At 36.0% G+C, this 24,541-nt stretch overlaps 1 protein-coding gene across 3 annotated transcripts in view; it reads left to right on the top strand.

Annotated features, from left to right (window-relative positions):
• Nucleotides 1-24,541, top strand: part of LOC138390066 (Golgi pH regulator) — a 46,105-nt gene that overhangs the window by 20,115 nt on the left and 1,449 nt on the right. For all 3 annotated transcript variants that reach the window (XM_069478885.1, XM_069478887.1, XM_069478886.1), the window contains exons 6-12: nt 1,493-1,613; nt 2,210-2,290; nt 13,202-13,311; nt 15,153-15,241; nt 16,217-16,309; nt 22,067-22,162; nt 23,800-23,889. In XM_069478885.1, coding sequence (XP_069334986.1) covers nt 1,493-1,613; nt 2,210-2,290; nt 13,202-13,311; nt 15,153-15,241; nt 16,217-16,309; nt 22,067-22,162; nt 23,800-23,889 — 680 coding nt within the window. The remainder of the gene's footprint in view (nt 1-1,492; nt 1,614-2,209; nt 2,291-13,201; nt 13,312-15,152; nt 15,242-16,216; nt 16,310-22,066; nt 22,163-23,799; nt 23,890-24,541) is intronic.

Here is a 24,541-nt window from a genome sequence, read left to right as displayed (position 1 = left end):
GGCAACAGAGTGAGACTCTGTCTCAAAAAAAAAAAAAAAAAAAGCACAAGTAGAGAAGTCAGCTTTGGACAACGTCTTGTTCTGAGGGAGACAATTGGGAGGATGGTTGCAGATATAAATATTTATAGTACAGTGAAGGTAGTTTATGTCTAATTAGCTTATGTCTTTTATAATAAGAGCATTGGCTAAGAAGAAGGACAAAGGTTGGGAAAATGGATTAAAGAATAGCTGCTGAGGGAAATGGAAAGAGCAGGACAGATAGCTGACCAAGGGCAAGATAAGGATTACTCAGTAGTGTGTGAGCTCTAATAAGACTGATGACAGTGACTCTGTAATGGCACCAATATCAGTATACATTCTAGCAACTTTAGGCAGCTAGGCATGGGCACAGAGAAGGCAGAGGGTTAGATTGATCCAGAGTCGGGGTTTGTAGGATCAGTATTTCAGAAGGAGAAGAGAAGGCGATTGACGGTCCTGGTGAAAGAGGTTGAAGCCAGCGAGCCTGGATTCCAAGCTAGGTGAAGAACGGGAAAAGCAAAAGACTAGAGGCCAGAGGTCACACTGACCTCTAAAATGAGTGTAGTGGAAATAAAGGATCAAGAGGACTTGAAGACTAGGAGGGAGACCAGTGGTCAGAAATGGAATATTGGAGTTTTCAGTTTCAAAGCTGACAGAATTCCTGAATTACAATGTAGTCTGGTATTTGGTCATAGGAGTGAATGGCTGAAGTGAATTCTATCCTAGAATTTGGAAGTGAAAACAAATTAAAACTATTCCTTTCCTGTGATTCCAAACTTCTTGGGTTATGCTTCAGCATGGCTCTCTCTCATTTATCCCAAATATATGAACCAGCAGGCCGCATTTATTTTAACTCCTGAATTGATTTGCAGCATTCTCTAATGATAGGGAACAACTGATAATTAGAATACAACTAATAATTTAAAACTCATGTGTTTACCTTTGAACTACTCATTCATCTATAAATTTAGCCCATGTATTAGATGCATTATATGTTTATTGGATACAAAAAGGAATAAGATATAAGCTAAAGATTATGATCTTAGGAGGAAATACATATATCAAAAGTAAATAGCACAAAGTGTTACCTGCTATTTATACTTTTCCTGCAGATTTACTTTCCTATTAATGTTTATTTTTGCCAAAGCTTTTACTAAAAGTACTTTGCTTTGCTAGAGTTTATACTACTGAGAATAAACAATCAATAGGTGTTATTAATATTTATAATTATTGTTATTTTACTATTATCACCACTCAATAAAAGAGATGAACCTGAACCATATGGGATAGGAGGAAAATTAATAGACTTTTAATATATTTATTACAAAAAATCTACTCATTAGTAATTAACAGTTGGCTTATATGGGTTAGTTATATGTAATGGTTGATGTTTTCAATGATGTTTCCTTTTGCAGTACAGATGAGAACTGTTTTATCTGTATTACCTGGCATTAATGTGCTTTGATGTTTTTAGGTATCTTATCCATAGAACAGCTTATCAGCCGAGTAGGTGTGATTGGGGTGACTCTCATGGCTCTCCTTTCTGGATTTGGTGCTGTCAACTGTCCATACACTTACATGTCCTACTTCCTCAGGTAACAAGCACTTTGTCTCTTTTCTTTTTTTTTCCCATTACTTATTGAATACATATGTCATACCATGTCACCATCTTTACTACTTATATATTAGATCTGTGACTTTGCCTTTTTATTCTTTTCTTCCTCTGTCCCACTTACATTGGTTGCTCTTGTTATTTATCCTACATGCATTTGTTTTTTAAATGGCAATTTCAATTTGATACCTCCCTTCTACTTTTTAAAGGCACATTTCTAGTGCCTGGTGTGAACTAACACCAACTTCAGCAAATCAGTTCCTCCTAGAAGTGGAAGAGAAGACAATGCTAAGTTAAAAATATTTAAACATACATCCTAAATGTCGCTGGATCAAAGCTAAGAAAGACTGTAAGAGAGCTAGGTACCTTCCATTGCCCTGAGACCCCAGAAGAATTAGCTATAAGAAATGATAGCAAAAGCATTTTAGTTTATTATAGTCATTTTAATTTTTTCTAGAAAAAGCCAGGTCCTTGAATTACTGGGTAACAATTGAGGTTTATGTGTTTCTCCAAATGTCTTGTCTTCTACCCGAGGGTGAGACCCCAAAACATTTTGTTAATAGTTTGTGCTTATTGCAGGAATGTGACTGACACAGATATTCTAGCCCTGGAACGACGACTGCTCCAAACCATGGATATGATCATAAGCAAAAAGAAAAGGTGAGATATCAGCACATTAAAACATTTGTATTCTGTTATAATTTCTCAACAAGAAAATTTGACTATGAATTGGTGCTGGCAGGGCATTTCATCTTGTTCATTTTTATTATAAGGTAAGTACCATCAAAGATTTAGTGCCTAATCTTGTATGAAAGAAAATTCTCAAATTCAACCTTACTTCCTGAATTTTGATACTTCTCCTTAGGTAAATTATTAGAATAAATTTTTTGTTTAATTTTAATTTTTAATTGTAAATTGACAAATTATAGTTGTACATATTTATGGAGTGATATGATTTATAAATACAATGTGGAAGAATTAAATGCGGCTAATTAACATATCCATCACCTCAAATACTTAACATTTTTTTGTGTTGAAAACTTTTGCAATTTACTCTCTTAGCAATTTTAAAATGTACAGTACATTATTATTTACTATATTCATCATGCTGTGCAGTGTATCTCAATGAAAAATAAAAAACTTATTCCTCCTAATTGAGGCTTTGTACCCTTTGACCATCATCTCCCCATTTCCCCACCCCCAGCCTCTGGTAACCACCATTCGACCCTCTGCTTTGTTGAGTTCAACCATTTTAGATACAACATATAAATGAGAACATGCATTATTTGTCTTTCTGTGCCAGGCTTATTTCCCCAATTCCATCTGTGTTGTCACAATGACAAAATTTCTTTTCTTAAGACTGAATACTATTGTGTATATGTACCCCATTTTCTTTATCCATTTATTTGTTGGTGGACACATAGGTGGATTCCATAACTTGGCTATTGTGAATAATGCTGCAATGGACATGGGAATGTAGACATCTCTTCAACATACTTATCTTAAATCTTTTGAGTAAATACCCAGAAGTGGGATTGCTGGATCGTAGGGCAATTTTATTTTTGTTTTTTTTGAGAACTCTCCACACTGTTTTCCATAGTGGCTGCACTAATTTACATTCTCACCAGCAGTATAATAAATAAGATTGGTTCTCTTTTCTCCAGATCCTCACCAACACTTGTTATCTTTCATCTTTTATCTTTTTGATAACAGCCATTCTGACAGATATGAGGTAGTATGTCATTGTGGTTTTAATATGCACTTCCTTAATGATTAGTGGGGAGCATTTTTTTATATAACTGTTGGGCATTTATATGTCTTCTCTTGAGAAATGTCTAATTCAGGTCCTTTGCCCATTTTTTAAATCAGATTATTTGTTTTCTTTCTATAGAGTTGTTTGAGTTCCTTATGTATTTTGGATATTAACCACTTATCAGACCTATGGTTTGCAGATATTTTCTGCGTAGTTTCATAGATTGTCTCTTCACTCTGTTAATTGTTTTCTTTCTTGTGCAGAAGCTTCTTATTTTGATGTAATCCCATTTGTCTATTTTTGCTTTTGTTGTCTGTGCTTTTGGGGTCAAATTTGAAAAGTTATTGCCCAGAACAATGTCATATAGTTTTTCCCCTGCTTTCTTCTAGAAGTTTGACAGTATCAGGGCTTATGTTTAAGTCTTTAATACATTTTTAGTTGATTTTTACATATGGAGTAAGATAAGGGACCAATTTCACTCTTCTACATATATATATCTGGTTTTCCTAACATCATTGATAAGACTGGCCTTTCCCCAATGGGTATACTTGGCACCCTTGTCAAAAATCAATTGACTATACATGTGTGGGTTCATTTCTGGGCTCTCTGTTCTATTCCATTGATCAAGGAGTTTATTTTTATGCCAGTACTCTGCTGTTTTAATTACTATTGCTTTGTAGTGTAATTTGAAATCAGGTAGTGTAATGCCTCTAGCTTTGTTCTTTTTGTTCATGATTGCCTTGGCTATTCAGGATTTTTTACAGTTTCATAGGAATTTTAGAATTGTTTTTTCTATTTCTATTGAAAATGACATTGGAATTTTGGTAGGGATTGCATTAAATCTGTAGATTGTTTTGGGTAGTGTGGACATTTTAACAATGTAATATTTCAAAAATGAAATCAAGAGAACAATCCCATTTACAATAGCTACAAAATAAAATAAAGTACTTAGGAATAAACTTAACTGAGAAGGTGAAAGACCTGAACACTGAAAACTATAAAACATTAATTGAAGAAAGTGAAGAAGACACAAATAAATGAAAAGATAAATCATGTTCATGAGTTGATAGGTAACTTTTATATTTGAAGGATGGATGTTTTAAAAGTCGATTGTCCTGCATTTTTACAGACTTTTTCATGTCTAACTTAGATCTTTTCCACTTCCTTTTTTCCAACTACTTAAAATCCATCAAGTCTTCTTTGTTTTATTTAATTTCAGAATATTATGGGGGCACAAACATTTTGGTTACATATAATGCCTTTGCCTCACTCAAGTCTTCTAATATTGTTGTTTTTATTATTTAAAAAGTACTTTTTTTTTTTTTTTTTTTTGAGACAGAGTCTCACTCTGTGGCCCGGGCTAGAGTAAGTGCCGTGGCATCAGCCTAGCTCACAGCAACCTCAAACTCCTGGGCTTAAGCGATCCTCCTGCCTCAGCCTCCCGAGTAGCTGGGACTACAGGCATGCGCCACCATGCCCGGCTAATTTTATATATATATATATATATATTTTAGTTGTCCATATAATTTCTTTCTATTTTTAGTAGAGACGGGGTCTCGCTCTTGCTCAGGCTGGTCCCGAACTCCTGACCTCAAGCGATCCACCCGACTTGGGTGGATCCACCTAGCACCCCAGAGTGCTAGGATTACAGGCGTGAGCCACCGCGCCCGGCCCTAAAAAGTACTTTTTAAATGTGTATTTTCAAAGTGGCATTTCATAGACATCTGTATCACAGTAGACAAGAGCATAAGCTCTGAAATCAGACTGTCTGAATTTGAATCTTTGGTCTACAAATAACAGTGTCACCTTGAACTAGTTACTTTATGTCTTTATGCCTTGGTTTCCTTATCTGTAGGACAGAGATAACAGTAATGAGTTAAGACTGGTAGAGCCTTTAGAACAGTGAACCACACTTAGCTAAGGGCAACTACTGAACTTATTAATAATTTCTACAGGACAGTCATCTGGTTTTTATGCTTTGCCTTCATTTATTTACTCATATATTCATTCACTTAATAATTTTAGAAAACCTAGTTTATGCCAGGCACTGTACAAGATGCTGGGGACAGAATGATCAACAAGATAATCATTTCCTACCTTCATGAAACTTCCTAGTCTACTATCTTTAATAAAGTTAATATTACCCATATATAAATGGTAATAGAGGTTTTGGATTACACAAGTATTTTTATCTTTCATATTTTCTCCTTCAACAATTTTCTATAGTAAGACCCATAGTCAAATCAAAGAAACCTTAATGTACAAGATAACATTAGATATTAGAATGATAAAGAAGGCTCAGATTCACCAACTAAATATTTGTCCGTGTCTTTACTGGAATCTTCAAGGTAGACACATATGTGTATACATTTATTTTATTTACATGTATCTTATTTATATTCAGTTTATTTTACATAAACGCAGATTTTTTTAATATAAAAATAAGAGTAAGATTTTCAAAAGTGAAAGATATTTATATATGAATAATACTATTTTGATTCCCAAGGCTATTCTCCCTTTTACTGTATTTCTTTTATGTATATAAAGAGATGAATGTGTAAGAGTGAAGTCATGACCCATGTCAACTATGGATATACACTTTTAAGTCATTTTATACTAGTTGTGGTTAGGAATTGGCTGTGATCTATATACATTACAGTCCAGTTCCCCTATAATACCTTCTCTAATGGGGATCAGGAATGATTTGTGGTCCTACAGTAGGTTTTATTAATGTAAGTGGCTCTCAGAAGAATCAGCCTCCCAACTGGACCTAATTAGCACAGTCCTTCACCCAGTATAGCTAACAGGGCAGCTAGACAGCTAACGTGACAACACTGGGGCTCTTGGGATTCATACGATGCCCTTGCCAGTTACCACAATATAGAAAACTTTTTTGCAAACTCTCATAGTTGGGGAGGAGTAGTAACCAGAAAACCATCTTTCAACTTAACAGTAGAGGGCCATAGTGAGATGACATACCAGAAAAATGACATCTGTTAAATATAGAAAAGTTAATGGTTGAAAATGGAGGGGAGGAAAGAAGCATACACTTCCCATTTGGAACAGTGAAGGAAAAAATCTCAACTTCTACCTTGAGTTAGGTTTTTCTAGGCTCTCTTTTTGAAATTTTGTGGGGATAAGGGAAAAAAATACATTCACTAGTAAAATTTCAGCACAGGCCACAGGTGCCCTCAAATGATAGTAAAGGAAACTTCTAGGAATGGCAATGGAAAGAGTTCAAGCAATTCCTTCTACAGAAAAATAAAACTGACAAAAATATTCAAAGCATATATTTGAAGTTACTGGAAAATGAACAGAGGCAGTTAGAAATTTGAGAAGATCATCAGGTAACTGTTGCAAGTTTATGGCTTTCTTGTCTAGAGGTGCCCCTCCACCACAACCCACCCTCCCAACACCCACTCAAGTGTACAGATTAATAGAGTTAAAATCAGCAAGAGTAACTGGAAATTTAAAGGGGAAATTTTGGAAGTGAGAGAGATGCAGAAGGACTGAGATCCAGAATCTGAGTATAAACCCTGACCAAATCCCTTACTCATTACTAAATAATGCATGTGCACAGAAAACACCAGAGAGCCTGAGAAAAAGTAGGTGGAAACTAGGAGTCTACCTAGAAAAACAGAATTGCTGCTTGGTGAGATTTGCAAGTTTGCTGTGACTCTGATTGAGTGCATTGCCTGAGCTGTGTGCAGATTAAGCACACAGCTTAGATGACATAAAGTGAAAGTCTTACTGGACTGAGTTGTCAGAGGGTAGAACTTGGGACTAGCAAAGCAATTAGAAATTTAGGACAAAAAAAAAAAAAAAATTAGGAGAGACTCCCTAGAAGCTAAAGAACCACAGAGAGGGTAAGTACTGAAATATGATTATAAAATCTGCCCATATTTTTGATTAATCACCGTCATACATGAGCTCAGGGTCAGGGGAGACCCTCAGAGAGTCATACTAAAAAAGGAGCAGCTGTAAACTGGCAAACTGAGCAGAAACATTAGTTGCTACAGGTATAACAGATTTCACAGTTTGAGTATAGGTAAGTTAATTGCTTACTAGTACAAAAAACTCCAGTAATCCTCAGAACAAAACAGATTCCAAGGTCACTACACCATATTAACGATAATATCAAGTTGTCAACCAAAACCTACTAGACGTGCAAAGAAACGACCATATGACCCGTATTCAAGATCAAAAGCAGTCAATAGAAACTAACTCCACGTGGGTCCAGATGATAGATTTAGCAAACAAAGACTTGAAAGTAACTATTAGAAATACATTCAAAGAAATGAAGGAAAGCATGGAATTAACTAGTGAAAAGATGGGGAATCACAACAGAGGAATGGAAACTTTTAAGAAACAAAATAGAAATTCAAAAACTGAAAATGACAGTGACTAAAATACAAATTTTACTAGATGGGTTTAATAACAGAATTGAGATGCAGAAGAAAGAAACAGTGAACTTGAAGATAGATCATTAGAAATTATTTAATCTGGAGAATAGAGAAAAGATTGAAGAAAAATGAACAAAAGTCTCAGTATAAGACAATATCAAGCAATCTCCATCCTTGAAGTTAGAGTCCTAGAAGATGGGGAAAGGAGCAGAAAAAGTATTTGAAGAAATAATGTCCCAAAACTTCCGAAATTTGGTGGAAAACATTAATTTACAGATCCAAGAAGCTCAAAAAATTCCCAATAGGATAAACACAAAAGAGAACTACACCTACATACATATAGTCAAACTGCTAAAAGACAAAGAGAAAGAGAAAATCTTGAAAGCAGCCAGAGAAAAATGATATGTACAGGGGAACAACGAAAAAAAGTAATGGCGTGGCTATTCAACAACATCATGGAATACAAAATAAGCACAAAAATCAATAGTAGCTGGTCACTGTGGTGTGCCTGTAGTCCCAGTACTCAGGAGGCTGAGGCAGGAGGATTACTTCAGTCCAGGAGTTTGAATCCAGCCTAGGCAACATAGTGAGACTCTGTCTCTTAAAAAAAAAAAAAAAAAAAAAAATCAATTGTATTTCTATACATTAGCAGTGACTATGTGGACATCAAAATTAAAAATATAATAGTATTTAAAATCACTAAAAAAATGGAATACTTATGTGTAAGTCTAACAAAACACGTACAGGACTTATATGCTAAAAATTATAGAACTCCAAGGAAAGAAATCAAAGAAGTTCTAAATAAGTGGAGAGACGTGTGTTTTTGAATAGGAAGACTCAACATAGTGGTGGTAGTTTATTGATCTATGTCTGCCAGTACCTCATAGTACTCAACCAACTGTGTGATACAGGTAGACATAGATCAGTGGAACAGATTAGAGAACTCAGAAATAAACTGACTCAAATATGCCCACCTGATTTTTGACAGAGATGCAAAAGCAATTCAGTGGAAGTAAGATAGACTTTTCACCAAATGGTGCTGGAGCAATTAGACATCATAGGCAAAAAAAAAAAAAAAATCTGAATCTAAGTCTCATTCCTTATATAAAAATTAACTCAAAACAGATAATGGACTTAAATGTAAAACTATAAAACTTTTATAAAAAATACATAGAAAATCTTTGGGATATAGGGGCTAGGCAATAAGTTCTTAGACTTGACACCAAAAGTATAATCCATAAAAGGAAAAATTGATAAATTGGGTTTCATCAAAATTAAAAACTTTGCTCTGCGGGCCGGGCGCGGTGGCTCACGCCTGTAATCCTAGCACTCTGGGAGGCCGAGGCGGGTGGATCGCTCGAGGTCAGGAGTTCGAGACCAGCCTGAGCAAGAGCGAGACCTCGTCTCTACTAAAAATAGAAAGAAATTATCTGGCCAAGTAAAAATATATATAGAAAAAATTAGCCGGGCATGGTGGCGCATGCCTGTAGTCCCAGCTACTTGGGAGGCTGAGGCAGTAGGATCACTTAAGCCCAGGAGTGTGAGGTTGCTGTGAGCTAGGCTGACACCACGGCACTCACTCTAGCCCGGGCAACAGAGTGAGACTCTGTCTCAAAAAAAAAAAAAAAAAAAAACTTTGCTCTGTGAAAGACCCTGTTAAAAGGATGAAAAGACAAGCTATAGACTGAGAGAAAATATTTACAAACCACATATCTGAGACAGGACTAGTATCTAGAATAAAAAACTTTGAAAGCTTATATTTAGGAAAAAAACAGTGAATTAGAAAATGGGCAAAAACCATGAACAGACATTTTATTGCAGAAGATATACAGATGACATAAGCACATGAAAAAATGTTAAACATTATTAGTCATTAGGGACATGCAATTAAAACCACAGTGAGACACCACTACACACCTATCGGAATGGCTAAAATAAAATTAGTGACTGCCAAACACTAGTAAGGATGCAGAGAAATTGGATTACTCATATGTTGCTGTGGGAATATAGAATGGTGCAGTAACTCTGGAACACAGTTTAGCTATTTCTTAAGAAACTGAACATGCAATTAACACCCCTTAACAATTGCACTCCTGGGCATTTATCCAGAGAAATGGAGATTTACGTTCCCATAAAAACCTGTTCACAAGTGTTTATAGCGGCTTTATTCATAGTAGCCAAAAACTGGAAAGAACCCAGATGTTCTTCAATGGGTGAATGGTTAAACAAACTGTGGTACAGACTACTTAGCAATAAAAATGAACAAACTATTGATGTACACAACAACCTGGATGAATATCCAGAAAATTATGCTGAGTGAAAAAGCCATTTCCCAGAGGATGCATACCGTTTCTAGCTATGTACACATTTTTGAAATGGCAAAATTATAGAAATAGACAACAGATTAGTGATTGCTAAGGGTTAAGGAGGAGTTGGGGGTGGGAAGGAAGAAGACTATACGGGGGCAGCATGAAGGATGTTTGTAGTGGTGGAAATGTCCTGTATAATGAGTCTATCAATGTCAATATCCTGGTTGTACTGTAGTTTTGCAAGATGTTTCCATTGGGGAAATCTGGGTAAAGGGTACATGGAATCTCTGTATTTTTTCTTAAGACTGCATATGAATTTACAATTATCTCAAAATTAAAAGTTTAATTAAAAAAGAAAAGGGCCGGGGGCGGTGGCTCACGCCTGTAATCCTAGCACTCTGGGAGGCCGAGGTGGGCGGATCATTTGAGCTCAGGAGTTCGAGACCAGCCTGAGCAAGAGCGAGACCCCATCTCTACTAAAAATAGAAAGAAATTATATGGACAGCTAAAAATATATATAGAAAAAATTAGCCGGGCATGGTGGCGCATGCCTGTAGTCCCAGCTACTCGGGAGGCTGAGACAGGAGGATCACTTGAGCCCAGGAGTTTGAGGTTGCTGTGAGCTAGGCTGACGCCACGGCACTCACTCTAGCCTGGGCAACAGAGTGAGACTCTGTCTCAAAAAAAAAAAAAAAAGAAAGAAAAAAAAGAAAAGGAATGGCTGACTTCCCACCAGAAGCAACAGAGAACGGAAAACAGTAGAATGATATATTTAAATCATAGTAGACATTTTTCAGCTTCTCTTGTACACTACCACCAAACCTTAGCCAAGTGTATGTTTTTCCATATTCTGAATTTTTAAATGACTTCCAGCTGATAATAAATAGATAATTTCTTGTTATGAGCTACCCTTGTTATAAAGAGGCAATAATGATGATGATCACTGTGGTCGTGGTGATGATGGTGAAGAAAAGTTGAAGATGAAGGTAATCTTGTTTTATAGTACCTCGTATTGTTGGGTTTTTTATTCCTTTGCACCACATCTCAGAAAGTTTGATATTGTTACCTTTTCTTCTTAAATATGTGACTATTTCTTTTTCATCTGTAACTTATTTGATAAGAGCAAAATTGGTTTAGAATTAATAAATTCTTGATAAAATTGAAAGTGAAAGCAAATTGTTTAAAACAAATCCATGCTCATCTATGTGCAGCCAACTTTTGTTCTTCTAGCGATTATACTTGTCTGCCTGTTATGAGACCACAGTACACATTGTCAGTTACCTTTACATATTCAACCAGTTCCACTCCACAGTCAATCATTAATGTTTGTCATAGTGTAGACAGTGGAAATAAGGACAGCAGAAATGGGCTCTGTGCTCCCTCTCTCCCATCTGCCTCTCCTTTAATCCATCATGGTAAACTGAAGTACACTGTTTTAATAATGGAATGGAACCCCTTCCTTCTTCATATACATGTTCTAGCTTTCTCAACTGTGAAGATAGAAAACCCAAGAATTACTAAATCTCGCCAAGTCAGAGTCTTCCTAGGACTGAGCCTCTTCTTGGTTGTTTATTGTATCTTCCCAAAATGCAGAGTTATAGTTGATGTATAGTTAGAAGAAAGGCAGAAAGAGCTAGAACTTGAAACTGTGTTTCTTTCACTCAGCATCCAGGTGAAGGTCATTTTGAGGAAGAAACAGTTAAAACAACATGGCTGACATACCTAACATTCTTTCTTGTTAATACCATTTTTGCTAATGGCTTAAAGAATTTAACCCACAGAAATACCATTTGGAATTTGGTACCATTGGTACCATTTGTATTGGTCCCAGCCATACATACCAATGCTGCTGCTTCCTCCTCATCATTTTTATCTCTTATCACCCAAAAAATATCCATCTTCAGTTAAATTTTTCTTTAGTCCTGCTACTCTATTTTTATTAGACTCATTCTGGTTCATTTTAGGCCTGCTGGCCTTGGCCCATTATACCCTTCAAGTAATCATTTATGTACAAATGCTTTTATTTTTTAACCTCACAAGGATCCTGTTCTTAATACCTTTGTGATGGGCTAGAATATGCCAGCAGCTACCGCTGTGCTAGTCCTCTACAGACTGAGAGGACGAGAAAAACGAATGATTGGTTTCTTGTTGATTTATTTAGTAGTAGGACAGATTTCAGTGGGTGAGGGGATTAGACTTAAAGGGAGACTAATTTTTAGAAAGGTCTGGTTTATGTGATTTTGCTGTTTTTTTTTTTTTCCTTTTTGTCTGCTTTTGAAAAAGAAGGCAGAAAACAGTTATTGAGTTCCTACTTTATACCTGGTCTGCTAACTAAGTATGTTAGCTATTTTATTTTATGCTTAAACGGTAACTGTAATAATTATTAACATTTGTACAGTGCTTTGTAGTTGAAAACATAAGTTCTTTTTTTTTTTTTTTTTTTTTTTGAGACAGAGTCTCACTCTGTTGCCCGGGCTAGAGTGAGTGCCGTGGCGTCAGTCTAGCTCACAGCAACCTCAAACTCCTGGGCTTAAGCGATCCTACTGCCTCAGCCTCCCGAGTAGCTGGGACTACAGGCATGCGCCACCATGCCCGGCTAATTTTTTGTATATATATATATATTTTAGTTGTCCATATAATTTCTTTCTAATTTTAGTAGAGACGGGGTCTCACTCTTGCTCAGGCTGGTCTCGAACTCCTGACCTCGAGCGATCCACCCGCCTCGGCCTCCCAGAGTGCTAGGATTACAGGCGTGAGCCACCGCGCCCGGCCAAAACATAAGTTCTTATAGATTATTTCATTCATCTTCACATCTATCAAGAGAGGAGGAAATGAAAACTCTAAGGTCTCCCAGCTTCTAAGTGGCAGAGTTAATCCTCAGATTTATTGTCTAGTCCAAATTCTGTGCTTCTTCGCCTAGGCCACATTGCTTCCGCATAATTTCTCTTCAGTTTTAAGTAGTAAAAAAGCGGGACCCCAGAATCAGCATCCTTTCCCGAGCATCTCAGCAAATGAGAGAGGCAGTTGTGAGACTGGAAAGTAGATGAGACTGGACTTTAAGGGTCCATGCCTCCTTGCTGAGATTTTATATTTTCTTTCATTTCAGGATGGCAATGGCACGAAGAACTATGTTCCAGAAGGGGGAGGTGCATAATAAACCATCAGGATTCTGGGGAATGATAAAAAGCGTCACTACTTCAGCACCAGGAAGTGAAAGTATCCTTTGTCCTTCTGCTTGATTCTTTTTGTCTGGACCAAGGGCAGAAGAAAAAAGTAGTATTGGGATAGTCCCTTCTAAGGTACCTGACTGCATCAGAGTCCACTGGGTTAGAAAATACAATGCATACAAGAGGCATCTTTCCAACACCCATATAAGATCATAAAATCATTGTCTTTGAGCTGAAGGGGTCCTAAAAAGTCAGTCTTTCCATTTTACAGATGAGAAAATAGACCCAGAGAAGTTAGGTCACACAGTGGTTTGTGGCAAAGCTAGGAACAGAACTGTGGTCTCTTTTTCATAGTTCTTTCCACTACACTATTATATTTCTCAACTCTGAAAAATCACCACAAAGCGTAATGGCTCTCTAAAATGGATGGCTTGTATATCGGATGGTAAAGCCCATTTCTAAAGTAATTAGTATTCCTAGACAAATTTTAAGTAGCTTTACTTCTCGAGTGACTTTCTGGTTGAAAGAACCAAAGAGACTAGGTTAATAGATTGTTCTTGGCCCAAATAGTTATGGTGTTGAACTAATTCCCAAATTATGTAACCAAATCTCTATGTGGCTCCCAGGCTATTAGGTCAAAATTTTGGAGGATTAAGCATGAGATGGCAAATCCTGTTTCCTTCTCTGGCCCAGGGAAGTACAAATTCCCTTTTGCTTCAATTGGAGGAGAAGGATGCAGTCTATTCTTGCTATAAATTATGACTTACATCCTTCTAGTGTCAAATGCAGGCCAGAATAAGATCAAAGAAAAGGGAGGATGATTATGGAAGAGAAAGAAAAAGGATTAATTTAGATTTATTTAATCAAGAAACATGTATTTCACATCTCCTATTTCTAAGCTGAGCACGAAGGGATAAAATGGTGAATAGAGCATAGCCTCTCTCCTCAGGGAGACAAACATGTAACTAGTTAAACCGTATTATTTGGTGGCCTGAACCATGCACATAGGAGCCACTGTTGAGGAAGGAAATGATCACAGAGAGGAGGGAGGATTTGAATTAAAGTCAATGCTTCTATTTTAGAAGGGCCTATCTTTACTATTTTTATTACTTAAAAGTCCATAAAAGCCAATAATGTAGGTTTTGGAGCTATTTTGGTGATAAGTCAACAAATACATCAGGATTATTTAACCTCTCTGAGCCCCTGTTTCCTAAATGGGAGCCTGATCGAGTTCTTGGAAAATAGGATAGTATAGTGGAAAGAGCAGGCCTTGGAGTAAGGCAGATCTGGCTTTGCATCCACACCTATTGGCTGTGTGACTTTGAGCAAGTTTACGCTCTGAGCTTCACTTTCCTTATCTGCAAAATGGATAGTAACGCCTATCTCATGGGATTTTTGTGAGAATAAAAGAAGATAATGTCGTAAAGAGCTAAAGAAGGTGATGTCTATAAATCCCAGCCTATATTAGAACTCAGTAAATATTAGTTCCCTTTTCTAATATTGTGTTTATTCAGATAATGTAGGAGAAAGCCATGCTTTAGTATAGGTGTTATTGTTATGTAACCATTTGTGATCTTGAAGGTTACATTTAACTTAACATAACTAGATAAAGCAAAAAACAAATGACACCATCTGTTTGAGCCCTTTAACTTGGGAGAAACAGTGATAGATGTTTGATGGTGATGCTCTTGATAGTGAAGCTTTTACACATCTATGTCAGAGGTTGGGAAAATTGCTCTGAAGTTGCACTGCTGGCTGTGAAACAGAAAATTGAAAATACAGGCAGTTCCTGGAATCCACTATAGGAGAAACCAGAGACATGTGCTTTTCTTCATTGCCATTTCTTTAAGTTTCTATGTGATTTAAACCTTAATGCCCATTTTGTGCCAGATCTTACTCTTATTCAACAGGAAGTGGATGCTTTGGAAGAATTAAGCAGGCAGCTTTTCCTGGAAACAGCTGATCTATATGCTACCAAGGTACAGAGCAAGGAAACTAAAGTGTGGTTTTTACCAATATGATTAAAGAGAGAACAAGACTAAATGACTTTTTAGTATTCTCTGTGGCAAAGCAAGAGAATATATCAGCTTCAATATCAGCCATGGAACATTAGGGATGAAGGGTCTGTACTCTTCATGAAATTGCTCCTATCTCTAGCAAAATGCTTAATAGAACAGTCTCAATAATAGAAATTGATGGGATAGTCAGAAGAGGCTTTTCAACACCTAGGAAGAGGGCACACACCACTTGCTCCTGACCTGGGATAAAGATGGTAGCGCCTCTCATTCCTTTTTATTCCCTTGCAAGTTAGTGATACTATAAGAGCAGTAGATGCCTGTATGCCATGGTCTAGCCCTATTTTAAAGGATCCAGATCAGTAAGTATCCTAACTGCAAGAAGTAACTTTCCTAAGTACACCTAAAATGCAATATAATTTAAATATGCAAAAGCTTTTAGTGAAAGTCACAAACTATTTTAATTCCTTTTGAGGCTAGCTTCACAGGGGTAGCCATATAGCATAGAAGTTAACATAGGCCTTGGAAACAGGAAGACCTGAGCCTACTTCACAGGGTTGATCATATAGGATAGAGGTTAACATAGGCTTAGGAAACAGACCCAATCCTACTCACCAGCTGTGTGACCTGGGCGAGTTATTTAACCTCTCTAAACCTCAATTTTCTCATCTGTAAAATTAAGATAATGGATCATGTCTCATAGGAGTTATTATGAAAGTCAAAGTAGATAATGCATGTAAGATGTTTATGCTAGTTTCTGGCTTAAAGTAAGCATTCAGTAAATGTTGGCCACTACTAGTACTATTATAATAGTTTAATATTGTTACCACATGTGGTTTTTTGACCGAGCCTGAATAATAATTCATAGAGGAATACTTGTATTCAATATAAATTTATATTTTTCTGCGATGAACTTGTTTTGTGTTTATTTTCCCCCAGGAGAGAATAGAATACTCCAAAACTTTCAAGGGGAAATATTTTAATTTTCTGGGTTACTTTTTCTCCATTTACTGTGTTTGGAAAATATTCATGGTAAGTATATTATTTTTAACCATCAGGTATTTTTTAGGTGTTTTTCCCTGGTAATAACAGGGAGATAAGAGCAGATTTGATTGATACATTGAACTAAATTCCAAATTTGATTGAGTCATCAGAGAGTGTGATCTTTCACATCTTTGAGCCTCGTTCTTTTTCCCCTCTCCTTTTTAGATAACCTAGAAAAGGTAGGTTGCATTTTTCTTCTGTCAGAAATCATTAATAAGGCCTTAGTTTATGAAATATATGCATTGAATTTGAAAGTTTCTTATTTTATACTCTGCTTTCTATATTACCCTTGGGTACATAACTGTGTGTAACCTCAATGCCTACCTTCAGCTCAAAAGAGAAGCTACTTGTCCTTTTTAATAATGTACATATTTAGAAAATAAAGTCCAAAGTAAATTATAGAATGTATTTCCATAGATAAATTCATCTTCTGTGCTCATAGCTCTTATTCTTTTGTGGCTTTCCTTAATATTTTTTTCTTTATTGCACTTTATATGCAGTATTTGTCTTTACTTCTGACTCATCTGTAGGTATTAATAGATCTCGGTGTGATTACAGAAAAGGCTGATTTGACTTTCTGGTTTGATGACTTTCCTACTAGGGCTGTGTTTGCACAAAGAGGAGCTTTGTCAGCTTGTTAGTTAATTTTGATCAGTGTAGATGAATGAGAGATTTTGGATTTAATGGACCTAATGTTATAATAAATTGATGTCAGTACCACCCAGGTAACATTTTAAAATCTTGATTTATTCAGTGAGAGAGGATAGACGAAGTTAGTGCATTCAGTCAGCTAAAAGGTTTTTTCCTGAAATGCAGCTGTTAGGGGAACATCATTTTTTAACAAGCGTTATTGGTGTATAACTGACATACAATAAACTGCACATATTTTAAGTGTACAATTTGGTAAGTGTTGACATATGTATATACCTGTGTAACAACCGTCACCACGGTCAAGATAGACAACATATCTATCAATCATCTCCAAAAATTTCCTCCTGCCCCTTTGTAATGCCTCCTCCACAGCCCTAGTCCCCAGGCATCTACCAATCTGCTTTCAGTCATTATATATTAGTTTGTGTTTTCTAAGAATTTTATGCAAATGGAATCCTGCAGTATGTATCCTTTTTCTGTCTGGCGTATTTTACTCAGCATGATTATTTTAAGTTTTGACTGTGTTATTGTGTGTATCAGTAGTTTATTCCTTTTTATTGCTGAGTAGTAACCATTGTTTGGATATACCACAATTTGTTGAAATAATACATTCACCTGCTGATAGATACTAGGTTGTTTCCAGTTTGAAGTATTACAAATAAAGCTGCTGTGAACATTTGTGTATAAGTCTATGTATGGACATATGTTCTCTTTTCTCTTGGATAAGTACTTAAGAGTGGAATGTCTGGATCATATGGCAGGTATATGTTTAACTTTTAAAGAAACAGCCGAACTCTTTTCTAAAGAGATCGGTACCATTTATGTTCCCACTTGCAGTGTATGAGTTTCAGTCGTTCCATGTCCTCACCAACACTCCATATGGTCAGTCTTACTCATTTCAGACATTCTAACAGATATGAGGTGGTATTTAATTGTGGTTTTAATTTATATTTGTCTAATGTCTAATGATGTTGAGCATCTTTTCATGTGTTTATTTGCCATCAGTATATCCTTTTTGGTGAAGTATCTACTCAAATCTTTTACCAATTTTTTTTTTTTTTTTTTTTTTTTTTTTGAGATTGAGTCTTGCTCTGTTGCCTAGGGTAGAGTGCCGTGGCGTCAGCCTAGCTCCCAGCAATCTCAAACTCCTGGGCTCAAGCAATCCTCCTGCCTCAGCCTCTCAAGTAGCTAGGACCACAGGCATGCACCGCCATGCCTGGCTAATTTTTTCTATATATATTTTTAGTTGTCGGGCTAATTTCTTTCTATTCTTTTTAGTAGAAATGGGTTCTCACTCTTGCTCAGGCTGGTCTCGAACTGCTGACCTCAAGCAATCCTCCCGTCTCGGCCTCCCAGAATGCTAGGATTACAGGCGTGAGCCACCATACCCAGCCCCAATTTTTTAATTAGATTGTTCCTTTCCCCTTCCTTCCTTCCTTCTTTCTTCTTCTCTTCTTTTCTCCTCCTCCTTCTCTTCCTCCAGTCTTATTGAACTGACCAAAACCTTCTGTACAAAGTTGAGTAGAAATGGTAAGAGTAGTCATTCCTAACCTTAGTCCCAATCTTAGGGAGAAACCATCTAGTTTTTCACCATTAAGTATGATGTTATTAGCTCCTGTATTTTCCTAGATGCCATTTATCAAGTTGAGGAAGTTCCATTCTAATCATAGTTTATTGAGTATTGTTAATCATGAGAAGGTATTGGGTTTTGTCAGATGCTTTTCCTGCATCTATTGAGATGATCATGTGATTTTTCTTTTTAGTCTGCTATTATAATGGATTATATTCATTAATTTTTTAAATATTAAACCAACTTTGTATTCCTCCTAGAATGAACCTTACTTAGTTATGGTGAATTATCCTTTTTATATTTTGTTGGATTCAATATGCTAACATTTTGTTAAGAATTTTTCTATCGGCCGGGCGCGGTGGCTCACGCCTGTAATCCTAGCACTCTGGGAGGCCGAGGCGGGTGGATTGCTCGAGGTCAGGAGTTCGAGACCAGCCTGAGCAAGAGCGAGACCCCGTCTCTACTAAAAATAGAAAGACATTATATGGACAACTAAAAATCTATATAGAAAAAATTAGCCGGGCATAGTGGCGCATGCCTGTAGTCCCAGCTACTCGGGAGGCTGAGGCAGTAGGATCGCTTAAGCCGAGGAGTCTGAGGTTGCTGTGAGCTAAGCTGACGCCACGGCACTCACTCTAGCCTGGGCAACAAAGTGAGACTCTGTCTCAACAACAAAAAAAAAAAAAAAAAAAAGAATTTTTCTATCTATATTTATGAGGATATCAGATTGTGGTTTTCTGGAGTTCTCTTTGCAGGAAGATTTTTTTTAACTACAAATTCAGTTTCTTTAAAGATACAGGGTTTACTCCAGTTATCTATTTCTTCTTGAGTGAACTCTTGAAGTTTGGGTCCCTCAAGGAACTTGTCCATTTTTATTGAAGTTGTCAAATTTATTGGCATAAAATTGCTTATAATATTTCCTTATCCTTTTAATACCTATAGAAGTGGTAGAAAAGTTACCTCTCATTCCTTTTTTCATATAACAGCTTTATTGGGATTTGATTCACATACAGTTTACTCATTTAGTGTACAATTCAGCAGTTTAGTGTATTCACAGAGTTGTGCAACTATCACCACAATCAAATTTTGAACATTTTTATCAAGCCAAAAAGAAATCCCATACTCATTAGTAGTCACTCTCCATTCCCCTCCAGTTCTCACTCCGTAGCCCCTGGCAACCACTAATCTACTTTCTGTCTCTATAGATTTCCCTGTTCTGGACATTTCATGCAAATGGAATCATATAATTAATATTCTTTTGTGATTGGCTTCTTTGATTTAGCATAATGTTTTTAAAGTTCATCTGTTATAATGTTTATCAATACTTCATTACTTTTTATGGCTGAATAATATTCCATTTTATGGATATATCACTTTTTTTTATCCATTCTTTAGTTGATGGACATTTGGGTTGTTTCCACTTTTTGGCCATTAATACTGTTGTGAACATTCGTGTATAAGTTTTTATGTCCACATATATTTTCATTTCTCTTACATACCTAGGGGTAGAATTGCTGTATTATATGCTAACTATCTGTTTATCCTTTTGAAGAACTGCCAGACTGTTTTCTAAAATGGCAGCACCAATTTACATTTCTGCCAGCAGTTTATGAGAGTTCCAGTTTCTTCACATCCTCAGCCACACTTGTTATTATCTGTCTTTTTGATTGTAGCCATCCATGAAGGTGTGAAGTGGTATCTCTCTCATTCTTGATATTGGTAACTTGTGTCTTCCCTCTTTTTTTCCTTATCAGTCTGGTAGAGGTTTATTGATTTTATTGAACTTTTCAAAAATCAGCTTTTGGGTTAATTTTCTCTCTTGTTTTTCTGCTTTCTATTTCATTTATGTCTGCTCTGATCTTTATTATTTCCTTTCTTCTGCTTATTTTGGGTCTTTTTCTAATTTCTTAAGGTGGAAGTTAATATCATTGATTGGAGACCTTCTTTTCTCATATAGGTTTTTAGTGCTATAAATTTCTTGCTATGTACTGTTTTAACTACATCTCACAAATTTTGATGAATTATATTTTTCATTTAGTTTAAAACACTTTCTAATTTGCCTTTTGATTTCTTCTTTGACTCATGGGTTATTTAGAAGTGTGTTATAAAATTTTGGGGGATCTTCCAAATATCATTTTCTCATTATTTTCTAATTTAATTTCATGTGGTTTAAGAACATATTGTATATTATATGAATCTTTTAAAAATTTATCAAGACTTGTTTTCTCTCCTAGAATATGGTCAGTTGAGCTCAGCATAGTAAATGTTCTGTGTGTACTTGAGTAGAATGCATATTCTGCTCTTACTGGCAGGAATGTTTTATAAACATCAATTAGGTCCAGTTGACTGATAGTATTATTAAAATTTTCTCTATCCTTACTGATTTTCTGGCTACTTATTTTATCAGTTATTGAGAGAGGGGATCTAACTATTGTGGATTTGTCTATTTCTTTTTTTATTTCTATCAGTTTTTGCTTCGTGTATTTTGAAGTTCTGTTATTAGGTACATATGTGTTGAGAATCATTCTAAATATTTATTCAAAAATATCCCTTGTTGAAATGATCTTTTTAATACTTGGCAATATTTTTTGCTATGAAATCTACTTTGAGTGGTATTAATGTAGACATTCTGGCTTTCTTTTGATTAGGTTAGCATAATATCTTTTTCTGTCATTTTACTTTTACCCTATTTATGTCTTTACATTTAAAGTGAGTTTCTTGTAAGCAATATATAGTTGGATCTTGCTTTTTTATTCAATCTGACAGTCTCTGCCATTTCATTGACATGTTTAGACCAGGGATCAGTGATCTATAGCCCACAGTCCAAGCCTAACCACTGCCTGCTTTTGTAAATAAAGTTTTGCTGGAACATAACCACGCCCATTCATTTATGTATTATCTGTAGCTGCTGTCACACTAGAGTGGCAGAGTTTTCTGACCATGATTTCAACCATTTATATTTAATATGATTATTGATATGAGTGGGTTTTAAACTACCATGTTGCTATTTTTTTCATTTGTCCCATCTGTTATTTTTTCCCTTTTTCCTTTTTATAAACTGCCACCTTTGGGATTAATTGGGTATTTTTCATGATTTCATTTGATCTCCTTTGTTGGCTTATTAGCTATAACTCCTTTTTTGTTGTTTTAGTCTTTGCTCTTAGAGCATTCAGAAAATAACCACAAAGAATAACCCTGAAATTCCTTGATTCTCTTACTCTGACTTCATCTACCAGAATGTTACCTTTCTGGCTTCTGATAAACTAAGGCATATATGCCATAGCTTTATTCCCCTTGACTCTTTACAGAAAAGAAAAATGGGGTAGATAGGGACTTTTGTTTAGCTGTATGTGAGTAGCCAAAATAGATTTCCTATATATGATTTGGATTGACAGTAGAATTGCACTTTTAGGAACATCGACCTGTCAGATATATTGTAGTGCCTTGTTCATTATTCAGAATCGCTCTTTGAAAGAGTAAGTGATTGTTAAGATGCTTTAACGTAAAAGTCTATGTCTCTGCAGGCAACCATCAATATTGTTTTTGATCGAGTTGGGAAAACTGATCCTGTCACAAGAGGCATTGAGATCACTGTGAATTATCTGGGAATCCAATTTGATGTAAGAGTTATATTAAGATCCCGGTTTATTATGTTTCTTTCTGGTTTATCTGCTATAACTTACAATTAAGATTCTAATTCCCATACTTAGGTACTTCTTTTGTTCTTCCCATTCCCCTCTGTATGTTTTGACATAGTCACATGGCAAATTTGTAAAAGGCCAGGATTCTCTTTCTTATCATGAAGCCGTAAGTAACACTGGTGCTCATTATTGTCATAGTTGCTGGTTATTTCCACAGTTCCTCCTCTGCTTCTCTGTAGCCAGCTACCACTTTACCAATTTCTCCCCACCAGAGTATTCAGGTACTTCTGTCAGTGGTATGTGATGAGCTCTTTAAACATACAACTCACCTTTGGTTCCCCTGATAAAAAATTAACTACTAATTAGTGTTCTGTGTTAGAGCTGAAATGACTTCTGCTGTAAGAAATGATCTTTATCAATTAATTAATGTAGACCTTAGGCTAAAGATGGTAACTGTCACCGCGTACAAAGTTGTTTTTTAATTATCTGTCTACCTGTTTCATAATACTACTGTCAAACAACCCTTGTCCCAATTTAAGTTCAATGTCTATATTCATAAACTAGTATATTTTCCAGATATATTATGGTCAATGATTCTGGCTGAATAGCACTTTAGTAGTAAGACCAATGTCACATTCTTAGTCCCAGCGAAGACCATTTCACTATGCTGTCAACCTAGACACGGACCGCATGCTTCCCCCAGCCATCAGTTTCAGCCAGGCATGCCTCCAAGCTCAAGGGGAGCTGGGTAAAATGAAAATGAACCACAGCAAATTGAGCTCCAGTCCTTGAGAAAAAGCTCAAAGTACATGTTCCTTGATGCTTTGTCAATAGCGTATCCTCTCTGCATGTGCAGGAGCATGTATCTTTAAGTATTGCATAAGTGTGCTTTGTTATTGCTGCACATGGGTTTTCCTCACTGAAATTTCTTACTGGGCTGAATTTTTAGAAATGTTCTTTTCTGTGCTTTCTGAGGCTCCTTAATCGCTGTGTATATATTCCATCTATAATTCACCTATATCCTCCATATTTTGTAATTCTAAATAACAAATTTTAGATGTTAGTAACAGCAGCTCCCCCTCAGACACTTTTCAGATCAAGCATGAGGTCCCAAAACTGCTTCTCACTATGAAACAATGCAGGAGGAGAAAAAGGTATCTTGTGAGTTAAATGAAGTTCAGCTATTTCCTAGAACATAGCTGAGAATGTCTATATATTTTATTGTAAAAAGAGTCCTTGAAATTTTGGATGATCAGAAGAGAACTATAATGCAATCAAACTGAATTTTCTTTTAATTCCTGCTTTTCACTTACAACAGTAAAACCTATTCAATGCTGTGTTTTTTTCTGATTTATTAGTGTTATTTTTATTACTTCTCTGTACTTGCTTCCTCGTGTTAAGATTTAAAAGTCTGCTAATTAAGATATACACTGTAGTCTTCCTGTAGGTGTTTTATTTGCCACTTACTTGCTTTTCCTTCCTGTAAAAAAAAAAATCAGGTAGGGACTAATGAAGTTCCTTTGCACAATCACATAAGTGATCAGGATATATCTTGGCCTTCACATCTCTGAACAGAGACTTAACAGCTATTTTTTTTCTTCCTGTTACGGTGGCAGGTGAAGTTTTGGTCCCAACACATTTCCTTCATTCTTGTTGGGATAATCATCGTCACATCCATCAGAGGATTGCTAATCACTCTTACCAAGGTACAGCGTATCACAGTGTCAAAAAGTACTGTTTATCATTTGTTTAATTATAATGTGGTACCATGAGATAATTTTACTTAAGATTTCTGCCTCCGGAGATCTTAACAGTCCCACGTATTTAAAAGACATACAACAGAACTTTTAAAAAGTTAAACTACTACATAAATTGATGATGTATTTACTTCATAGATGAATACATTCACCAAAGGTAATAGAATAAGATAAGGGTCTGTTCACTGATATGTCACCAAACTGGCACATAGTAGGTATTCAGCAGATATATGGAATAAATGAGATATTTGAGATTAGAAGAATTGTGAGTCATTTGTAAAGAAAATATAGAAGTAGAGGAACAGAACAGAGCAAGTCCTCACTTAATGTCATCAGTAGGTTCTTGTAAACTGCTACTTTAAGCCATTATAACATTGATGAGAAAAAAATTGGTTTTTTTATACATTATTTCACTTAAAGTGTTGGTGTCCAAGAACCTATCAACATTAAGGGAGAACCTACTATATTTAGCTGTTTTCTGATCAACATAGAAAGACTTCATGGAGGTGGAAAGTGAGTCCTTTCTCTAGAAGAGAGAGGGATTTCGAAATCCAAGAGCTATTTGAAGAAAGAAGAGAAGAGGTTGGGACAAGAAGGGATC

This window comes from Eulemur rufifrons, chromosome 8 (genome assembly GCF_041146395.1).
Source record: "Eulemur rufifrons isolate Redbay chromosome 8, OSU_ERuf_1, whole genome shotgun sequence".
Lineage (NCBI taxonomy): Eukaryota > Metazoa > Chordata > Mammalia > Primates > Lemuridae > Eulemur > Eulemur rufifrons.
This window is presented reverse-complemented; position numbering and strand designations above follow the sequence as displayed.